Source organism: Idiotropiscis lumnitzeri, chromosome 3, assembly GCF_059441095.1.
Source record: "Idiotropiscis lumnitzeri isolate Australia: NSW breed Sydney's pygmy pipehorse chromosome 3, RoL_Ilum_1.0, whole genome shotgun sequence".
Taxonomy (NCBI): domain Eukaryota; kingdom Metazoa; phylum Chordata; class Actinopteri; order Syngnathiformes; family Syngnathidae; genus Idiotropiscis; species Idiotropiscis lumnitzeri.
In genome coordinates this window covers 21,383,637-21,394,513 of record NC_142393.1, presented here as the reverse complement: position 1 = coordinate 21,394,513, position 10,877 = coordinate 21,383,637, and the positions used below count along the sequence as shown (strand labels likewise).

The window sequence follows — 10,877 nt, the reverse complement described above, 5'->3', positions numbered from 1 at the left end:
ATGGATGGACCAGTGACGAGCGAGCGTCTAAAATCGATAGCAACCTCTTCCGTCTTAGAAATTATTGAGTCGAAGGAAGGACTCATCACGCCAGGAAATGAAATCCTCAAGAACCTGGCCGTGACCGACTTCCCCAGAATCATCGATATTACAGCTATACAGCACTTGTGAGAAAGGGATATATCAAACATAAAGCCCCTCAGCACATATATTTAATATGTATGGAGGTTGTCCACTAATATTATCAGGGACAGGGTTTTCGTCAACCTCTAACGCCATGTACAAAAAAAAGAAGCAATGTGAATGACAAAGATAACAAGTGCAAAGTTAGAGAAACACAAACGCCAAAATGTGGTTTATTGCAGCCACTATGAGCTGGGCGGATTTTTCAGATGAATGTGAGCTTAGGTGCTGCTGAGGCCATCAGGAATGTGCATGAGAAGCTCAATAATGTAGGAACTTCAACAGATATAATATGGAAGTCTCACTCCTCTCCTACTTAAACAGAGATCGACAACAGGGTTTGAAGAATTCAACAACAAACCCGATCAAGTTGTAACTAAAAGCTTACATATCGAAATCTTTCATTCGACAGACCCGAACTCGGGTTTATCTGAAGAATGGATTTGCCTACACGGAATTGCCTTTTGCTCCACCGTTGAGCTGAGAAATAAAGGACATCATGGCTTTGAACTCCCTGACGATCAGATCCAGCCCACATGTGAGGAGGCCTATTGCGGAGCCCAGCACATGGTCGCCTACGCCCACGATAAGGCCTTCAAAGGCGACGGATACGACCGAGTCACTCGCTGCCAAACTCTCTGCCCTATGAAACGCCTTGATACAGGATACACGCAGCGCGTGAATTCAAACTACAGATGGGGAGAGTAATTCATTACATGTTTTTTTCTTTTTAATTCACCCTCGCTGCTGTTATGGTGATTGCAAATTGCAGAGCAGTGATTTTCTGAAATATATTGAATCTTCATGCTCATAAAATGATTATTACTGCCATTGACGGCTTAAAATGTCAAAGATCCTTTTTTTTTTTTTTTTTTACTCGGCTGGTAGTGAATGAGTTCAATGAAAATATTGATATTTATTTTGCAGTGTATGAGAAACAGACTACGCGTCTGGTGGGAACAATTTTTTTCCCACTTGGTTATTGCGTAAAGCTCTTACAAGTAGACTGTCACATAGCTTCTAGATTTACAATGTTCTGTTTGCTTAGTTAGATTTGTTTTAATGTCATCAACTTCCTTCTGTGTGAATTGTATACTGACCTTTACTTCTTGTAAATCCTTTGTTATATTGTCTTGGCGTTCCCAGGCCATCTGGGAGACTCTCCAGCGTGTCCTGGGTTGTCCTCTGGGGCTCCTGCCAGGGGGGACGTGCCCGGAACACCCCACCAGGGAGGCGTCCAGGAGGCATCCTAATCAGATGCCCGAGCCACCTCACCTGGCTCCTCTCAACACGGAGAAGCAGCGGCTCAACTCTCTCGGGTGACCAAGCTTCTCACCCTATCTCTAAGGGAGATCCAGGACGCCCCGCAGAGGAAAATCATTTCGACCGACACGCCACTAGGTGGTGATCAGTTGACAGCTCCGCCCCACTATTCATCCGAGTGTCCAAAATTTGTGGCCGCAAATCCAATGGTACTACAAAGTCGATCATCAAACCGCGCCCTAGGGTGTCTTGATGCCAAGTGTCTTTCATCCTTAAATAATAAAAATAATCGCCCTCCGTCACCTGGAACGGCCTCCAGCTCACTCGCAAACCTGATGAGGACAAACGCTAAAGAAAATGAATAGCTAAATGGGTACCGATTACTATCTATTGTCACAGTATTAATAATTATTTATTCTGATGGATTATCAAGTAGCCTTCAAATTTGATTACAAATTAACTGGGCATTAAAGTCAGTTGCCACATGACCAGCATAATAATGATAACACAACTGCAGCTTAAGCAAAGGTGTGTCGTTATCTGGTTTTCCGCTACAGTATAAAAGGAAGTGCAGGTCCTAAAGTTTACACCCTGTTGGCAGAGTGGTACTACGCAGCAGTAGTATCGCGTCCAACTATTTTCAGGATCAGCAAACCAGAATTTCTGTATTGACAGAGGAATAACTGCACACAACCTGTCTCGTCTGACAGTGTGGAAGAAGTGAAGATTTTATTCTGAGGCTACAAAGGATGAAAGGGGCGGCACATCATTAACACACCCAAGAACAATCTTCGAAATGACAGCAATCAGACATGCGGGAGTCGCTCTGGTGGCTCTGATTTCAATGGCCGGCGCTGCAATGCTGGAAAAGTGAGTCATTTGTTGTTTTTTCCTCAACTGGATGTTTTTTTTACGAACATTTCTGAGGCTCGGATTGTATCATTGTACTCTTTCTTTATCAATTCTAGATCCAAGGTCCAGTAATGTTAATATCATCCCAACTTGTATTTATACAATGAATTGGCTATCTTGTTATTGTGATGGCAAATACATTTGTCTGCAAATCACAATTGTTGCTGAAATACAATGAGCAATGTCTGGCGTTAAATATATTACAGCACATTTGTATGTTTTTCTAAAATGGAGCTAGTATGTAAGAATGTTCCCTAATCCTGCCTGGTGTGTGTAACAGACCAGAGTACAACTACTACAAATACCATCCCATGTCAGAGGTAAGGGTATGCACGCACGCACGCACATGCAAAGATTGCCTGACTCTGAGGCAAATCAGATTTTTGTCATGTTCAGTTTGCATCGGCCCTGATTTGATTAAATCGGAACCACAAAAATGACAAGAAATCTGATTTCAGCACAGATCACAGACCACATACACTGAAAAAAATGTACTACTTTTAAATAAGTCAAGTGATTGCACAAAATAAAGTCGTCTGGCTCAAGATGTTTTTTTAAGTCGATGGTCTACTTACATATGATTTCAATTTTTGCAACCACTTGATGAACAATAATTGAATTGATTTCTCAGAGATATGTAGTACGCCCAATTTGTTTTTTAAAAAATAACGTATTTGCCTTTAAAATGAATGGACTTTTTGACGTATATTCCCGTCAATGGGAGGGAATGAGTTAAAGGTTTTTAATCCAACAGATCTCCGAATGGATGGCTCATCTTGCAAAGGAATATCCTGATATTGTGACCAGAGTAGATTATGGAAAGTCCTACGAGCTGCGGACAATTAGCTTGCTCAAGGTAACCAAATGTTTAACGCTAAATTGCAAGTCATAGCGCGACCCAAATATAAGTAGTCCTGTTTGCTTTGCAGATTGGTGTGGACACTGGAGCGAAGAAGAAAGCTATCTGGATGGACTGCGGTATTCATGCGAGGGAATGGATTGCTCCGGCCTTCTGTCAGTACTTTGTCAGCCAGGTAATCGTGTCCTATCCAAACATGCATTGACGGACAGTAACATTCAATGAGCAAAGACTCAGGTCGTGATCTTTTCATTTCAGATCTTGCAGACGTACAAGACAGACCCTAAAATGGCAAAGATGATCAGAAACATGGACTTTTATGTCACCCCGGTGCTCAACGTGGATGGTTACATCTATTCGTGGAAAGACAACACGGTCAGTGTTACGTTTCATTTGGATAATGACTCAGAAAACTTGTGTCCAGTCCCTGAATGAAGTACAAAACAACCTCTTGTAAAAAACTAAAAGTCAACTTCTTATCCTTAAATAAGAATGAAAAAAATTGAGGATTAGTATATTCAACAAAACATAGCATAGCGTTAGTGTGAAAATAGTCGTAAAGGGATGAAGTCAGAAGTATCTAATTAGAGAATTTAATGAGCTCATTTCCTCGAGAGTCAAACATTCCATTCTTTGCGTGAGTAAAATGGGAAATGCAATGAAAAGATGAGGTGAGAAAAAAAAAGGAACATAGAACATAAAAAAAAAAAACTACAGTATTTTCCGGACTATAAGCCGCTACTTTTTTCCTAGATTTTGAACCATGCGACTAATACAACGGTGCGGCTTTTCTGTGGATTTTTCTTCCACCAGTAGGGGCGCTCTATAGTTCAGAAAATACACTGAATAAATCTAGATTTTTTTTCTCTTAGGACTGTTGTGTTTTAATTAGCAATGTTGCTGTCGTGATAAAAGGCACCGTTTTAACAATCTGTTTATGTACCTTTATGTGCACTCTCAGTACAAAAGTGTTCTGTACGTGCAGTAAACAACCCATTTTCTTCAACACAGAAAACTGCAGCTTATAGCCTGGTGCGGCTTGTATATCGTTTTTTTGTTTGTTTCTTTGTTTTTCACCCCAAAAGAGTTGCTGTGGCTTATATACAGGTGCACCTAATAGTCCGGAAAATACGGTAGAACAAATACCATTCTAAATTCAATTTGCGGCCGAGGCGAGTAGTACAAAAATGAATAACATGAATGTAGACCTTTTCAAATGCGTTCACACACTCCCTTGAAAGGAATTGTTTGACCTTGTGTCAATGATTTTTAATAGTGTAAAATCTTTGCGAAATATCTTAGTCAGTTTGACTGGTCAATCACTTACTGTATGTACAGTACCCGTTCCACAACATTTCTTGCTTTACTTGGTTTTGTACGAGCGTTTATTTCATTTATATTTGGTTCAGTGAATACCCCAAATCTTTCGGGATCAACTCCAGCCTGCCAACCAGCATTAGCAATACAACAACAACAATCTTGCTAAAACCGTCCAATCTGACCCATTTAGACCCGTCTCTGGAGGAAGAACAGATCACCAGGACCTGCGGGCTGCAACTGCTCCGGAACTGATCTTAACCGCAACTTCAACGCCAATTGGGGCAGTGAGTGTTTCTCGTCATAACGATAATTTGAGTGGCAATGTCACACACTATTTTAGACGAGTTTGACTGGATGAGGTAACGGATCCTATATTTATATGATTCTAATTCTCTTCAAAGCGGTTGGGGTGTCATATGACTGCTGCCAACAGATTTTCTGTGGCAGAGCTCCTGAGTCTGAACCTGAAACACAGGCTGTTAGGTACTTTGTAGGAAGCAGGAAAGAAGACTTTCTGTGTTTCCTCACCATCCACTCCTATGGCCAGCTGCTTCTAGTTCCCTACGGACATCCTAATTTCACCGCCACCAACTACAAGGAACTTGTATGTAAATGTGCATCTCCCGACTTCTTGCTGTGATTAGATATTAGGTCAAATTGAAAAAAAAAAGATGTCGCTCTCCGGTTCTTTAGATGGAAGTTGGTATGGGTGCCGCCGAGGCCATTAAGAAGGTCCATGGGAAGATCTACAAAGTCGGGACCTCACCAGACATTTTATGTAAGTGAACACATGACATATCACCAAGGAACTGTTCTTATACGTCAGCACTGCTGCCTCAATGAAAAAAAAAAAAAAATCGGGTTGGTATCTGCATGTGGGTCTTTGGAGTTTGGGTGTGTTAGGTTCATTGAAGACTGAGATGCCAGTAGGGACGGAGGATAAACTGATGAATGGTTGAAATGCTGTTTGCTAATGTGCGTCCAATTTTCAATAGATCCCAACTCCGGTTCCTCCAGAGATTGGGCTCGGTTTCAAGAAATCCCCTTCTCCTACACATTTGAATTGAGAGATGACGGGAATTACGGCTTCGAGCTCCCTGAGGATCAAATCCAGCCCAGCTGTGAGGAGGCGTACAAAGGCGCCCTCCACATCATCACCTATGCCCACAACAAGGTCTTTAATGGCGCCGTGGTACCAACCTCGCCAACGCTTTGGACTGTGTTGATGGCGGTAGGAGTCACAACTATCATGTGATGTTGTCAAATGGACAGAACAGTCAGAATAAGATATTTACATTAATTTCATTGCACATTGCATATTGCAACCACAACATAAAACCAAACCATCCTAGTGGAAAAACACGTGCCAGTGGCGTCCACGCCAATGCTTGAATTTCAAGAGTCATATGAAACCCAGGTTTTGAAGCTGACAAGTGTTTGTATATGAATGTTTTGACACCAAAAAAAATTGTTGTACATATTGTTCATGTGACTCCTCGCTATCCAGTCATACACAGGAAATATTTTTTGTGCTGCTGGTGAGCATCAAGAGACATGAGGAAATGCATCTGTCTGAATGAAAATAAAGATCTCATATAGTACACCCATAAACCTCGAGAGAAGTGGTTCAGAGGATGGATGGATGGATGGATGCTTTACAGATTAAAACACAAAGCAGCATTACAAAGCAAAAGAACTGTTTGACTCAGAAGAGAAAATAATTGCCCGTTCATTCAAAGTTTTTGCTATTGTGTTTGAGAATGGTGGGTCAAAAAAAAAAATTCAGAGCAAACAAAAAATATGTGAAAAATGTTGGGTGGAAAATAAATCAATGAAAATACAAATCTTGGGGTGCCCAAATGTGAACATGATGGGGTTTCAAGTTATATTAGTAGCAGGGGTTATCAGGAAGCATTAGTTAAGAATGTGTCGGATTGAGTGATAGGCTGAAACTTGACATGGATTGAGACAGGTTTAACGTATTTAGTGGTTATTACCCACAGGTAGGATATGAACTAGAAGAGAAAACTAAATTGTGGAAGGAGCTAGACCAATTAGCTCTGAGCATCTCAGGCGACGAGCCACTGGATTGGTGGATATCGTAATGGACATGTTGACGAAGGAAACGGGGCTGATGACGACGTCACGGGAATATTTGGGATCCTGGAAAGGAACATTGGTGGGCAGCTGATGGTGGACCCCGTGGGCAGTTTTGTAGGTTGGCAAGAAGTGGCAGCTGCCACCTCCACCAAATGCCTCGCCATCCTTACACTTGGCAATGAATATCAATACTAAATTCAAAATCTTATTATATACGTTTGTGATATTTATACTTTTTTCCTGTGTACAGGAAGATTATTATAGTAGTCAAAAATCATTTCATCTTATTTTGAAAACCAAATAACAATTGAAAGCAAGTGACAACAACCCAAAGTTCAACATCTGCAACTGAGGCAAAGGTGCGTGTTTATCTGATTTTATGCTATCTACAGCAAAAAAAGGAAGTGCAGGTCCTAAAGTTTACAAGCAAGAACTCTCCACGAAATAACAGCAATCGGTGATGTGGGAGTCGCTCTTGTGAGTTTGCTTTCACTGGCCGGAGCTGCAATGCTGGAAAAGTGAGTCACTTGTCGTTTTTTCATAACTGGATGTTGTTTGTGAACATTTTTGTGGCTAGGATTGCCCAGACGGGATGAAACCTGAACAGCTAAAATTCCCAAGAAATCTGAAATCTCTTCCGGGAGTGATAATCAGATACCCAGGCTACCTCATCTGGCTCCTCTCAACGTGGAGAAGCAGCGGCTCGACTCCGAGTCAGATGACCGAGCTTCTCACCCTATCTCTAAGTGTCCGGACACACTCATTTAGGCCGCTTGTTCTTTCGGTCACGACCCTTGATGGTGGTTGGTGTCACAACTATCATGTGATGTTGACAAATGGACATAAGGGTCTGAATAAGATATTTAAATTTCATTTAATTGCACCACAGCATGATAGCAAACCGCGTTGAAGGAAAAACAAGTGCCAGTGGGTGACAGTAGCATTTACGCTTACAATTCAAGAGTCACAAAACACAGGTTCGGATGCAAACCATCGTTTGTATATGAATGTATTGACACCCCAAAATTTTGGGGTGTGTATTGTTCATGTGAACGCCTGAATGTCAAATGGAAAAATGCACACATCTGTCTGGATGAAAATAAAGACCCCATGTGTAGCTTCTTATGTACCCTAGTACACTTTGCAACTACAGAGTAAAACACAACATGGCGTTGCAAAGCACAAGAATTTTTGGACTGGGTGGGTTGCAGTTACTTCAAGGTTTCTGCTTTTGTGCTAGTGAAGGGATGGTATCCTTGTTGTCTCAGATGAGCCAGTGGCAAAAACAGCTGGTCTTCAGGAGGAAACTTGTCCCAGTGTGTCCATGTCCATCCTGGCATAGGATAGAAATAGGAAAGTTACTCCAATTAACATTTGCCGTGGGAGATTGACATACACTAAGTTGACACAAGTGCTGATTTTAATTTATTGAACAGAAGTTAGACTAAATTCTTCAGTTGACGGAAACTTAATTCATCTTCCATTGAAAGGCATTATGGATAATTCAATGTATGCACCACCTGCTGTCAGTCTCTTTCCACCAACAATGAACTAACCTAAGCTCCTTCCCCAAACAGACTACTTGAAACAGCAAACACATCAAACTCGCTGGGAATTCGATAACCTCTCCCTTAAACGTTTATTAGCCAAATCCTTGAAGAACCCTTATCCTAATAGTACCTCAATTGTCTGCGAATTCCCCATACAAAGGCAAATTATTTACATGTTATGATGACAGCAGAAAACCATTTCACGTAGCATTTTTACTGGGATGCTTTGCCGACCCTCAAGAAATACTGCCCTGTTTTATGCATATTGCACATGCCAGAAACATTCAATGATTGTCTGGTTTCAAATTTGTGGCAATTTGGGAACGACTTTTCCGTGCCATAATGACATGGTAATCATTGTAGCAAATAGAGGACCAACTTGTGAGGTTGTTATTGCTGAATATTTCATTACACACCCTCATTTTTGTCAGGTTCCAAGTTCTGGGGCTCTTTGGATCGCTCCTTGTCCAATTCTCCTTGCATAATAATATCAACATAGTGATATTGCTCCTCCAGTCTGATGGAATTCACCACCGAGGCAAAGTGGACGTTCACCAAATGGAGGCCAGCTTCCTCCAACACCTCCCTTTGAGCACACTGCTCCCATGTCTCCCTGGACAAGAACAAAGTCACTTCAGTGGAGGTCATCTGTGCACTCCTCAAACCACCATTTATATATACACGGCCCTCCAAAATAGGAACAGTAGTTGTTACTGTCGTCTGAGGACATTTTAGGATTGACAACAAGTATGAGACAATAGATCAATGTTCAGCATTTATTTTCAGGAACACACAACCAAGATGATAGCAGCTTCTGTATGAACCCATTCATTAAGCATGTAAATAAAAGCATTGGTACATGTAACTCACAGATGTGTTTTATTGCCCAGGTGTATAATACTGATTAGTCAAACAGACAAAAACATAGCACTGAATACGCAGTTTTTGATTCGGGAATGTTTATACATTACATATAAGTCAGAGGCGTAACATATCTAAACAAGGGGCATGTCTATGAGTAAAAAAAAAAACTATTTTGAAGCTGTGTGAGAAAAAGGAAGAATTGATCATAGCTGTTGCACAAACATTGGCCATCACGAGTCGGTATGCATTGTACAAGCAATAAGACATTTAACTAACACTCGTCACGAAACACATGGGTCATGTAAACCCAACCAATGAGACATAACAATTAATTTTAATCCTGAATGATGTAGCCTTGGTTTGGTTTTTACCTATGCTGTTCCTAAATGGAACAGATAAAAAAAAATATATTTTTTTTTCCAAGGCCCGCAATTGGTCCGCTGGTCAGATATTTATTATTTATAACTATCCATTAACCCGATGATTATAAGTGACTGAATTCAAAAGCTGCGTCCTCCGAAGAAGGCAGCATTTACGGCTGCATGACATCACTTCTGCTGTGACTCGACTGCACGGTACTTTCAAAATTTTGAAAGACACTTCGCAGGCTGGGCCCTTCGACGCAATCAAAAGTTATGTTGTCTTATGTTGCCTTGATGGACCACATAAACCTTGACGAATTTGGACAGGCTTCATGTGAATTTGGACAGCACATGCAATATCCACGCTAAAAAAAAACAAAGTCTTTTTGATAAAAATATGGATCAATGGTAGACATCTCCCACCAGAGAGTCAAAACATTTCATAAAAAAAAAAGTCCACATTATATATTTAAAAATCCTCATTACAAGTGAACCATACCAGCTACAGTATGGTAAACAATGTAGCATTTTTTTAAAGTGTCGAAATCATTATTTTTATAAATTGTGTTTACCTCTCGCAATAAACACCAACAGAAAAAGGGGAGAGTCAAAGGTGTGAACACAAATATTTCACAGATTTCGTATAATCCTAGTTTATAGAATACAGCTAGTATTTCCAATTTTTTTTTTACTCGCACCGTTCCATTAATACGTACCCAAACTCCAGGTGCCCGCCAGGAAGTTGGTACTTCCCATTTCCCATCACACTTTTCCTTTTTCCGAGGAGAACACAGCCTGAATGAGCCGAGTCTGTGACCAGTACACCCACTCCAACCCCGGGACGTCTCGCAGCGTTATCTGACATCTGACACCGTTTCTGCTTAGCGCAATAAAACAATTTAAAACGTGGTAAACACAAGACGAAACACCGGAAAGAAGCTACCGGCGAAATGCAAGAGGAGTCACCCCTCAGTACTTCCTGCTTTGCTCGCATTGGCAAACGCGTCATGGCCGTAATTACTGTCGGCTTCACATATGACCTATAAGGGTTAAACTAGTTTATGTGAATAAATGTCTTTTCAATTTGACGCACTACAGAAGAGTGTTGTAAAAAAGCCTAGCCAATTTGAACAAATTAAAAATCAAAAGTTCTTATGAAATATGTTGCTGGTGAACTTTGTTGGCGTGTTGTGGTCAATGATCTTTTTTCCTTTTTTGCTGAAATGTGATTTGTCATGTAAAAAAAACGTATGTTTGACAAGCTATCACCTTATTCGACACCTTTTCGATTGGCTTATTTTCTTGAATAGGAAAAGGAATAAAATATCCTATAACCACCTCATTTAGAAACAAATCTCTGAAATTCATCATACGGACATTTCAATCTGAAATTTACATTCCAATGATAATGTATGCGCAACAGTGATTTCCAGTGATACCGAGTTACATGTTTTAACTAATCAG

The 10,877-nt window shown here is 40.7% G+C and overlaps 2 protein-coding genes across 2 annotated transcripts; one reads left to right on the top strand and one right to left on the bottom strand.

Moving 5' to 3' along the window:
- Nucleotides 1–1,958: 1,958 nt before the first annotated feature.
- cpo (carboxypeptidase O) lies at nt 1,959–5,885 on the top strand. The gene is made up of 9 exons (XM_088291496.1): nt 1,959–2,316; nt 2,639–2,678; nt 3,113–3,214; nt 3,288–3,392; nt 3,476–3,592; nt 4,728–4,821; nt 4,939–5,141; nt 5,231–5,315; nt 5,533–5,885. The coding sequence occupies exons 1-9, from the start codon at nt 2,243–2,245 to the stop codon at nt 5,790–5,792; spliced, it is 1,080 nt and encodes a 359-aa protein (XP_088147622.1). The 5' UTR covers nt 1,959–2,242; the 3' UTR covers nt 5,793–5,885.
- A 1,607-nt stretch (nt 5,886–7,492) lies between these two features.
- On the bottom strand, nt 7,493–10,430 carry nudt15 (nudix (nucleoside diphosphate linked moiety X)-type motif 15). Its single transcript, XM_088289212.1, has 3 exons — nt 10,130–10,430; nt 8,604–8,800; nt 7,493–7,970 (listed from the first exon to the last, which is right to left on the bottom strand). Exons 1-3 carry the CDS (start codon nt 10,420–10,422, stop codon nt 7,849–7,851), a joined length of 612 nt encoding a protein of 203 aa, XP_088145338.1. The 5' UTR covers nt 10,423–10,430; the 3' UTR covers nt 7,493–7,848.
- Between the last annotated feature and the right edge of the window lie 447 nt (nt 10,431–10,877).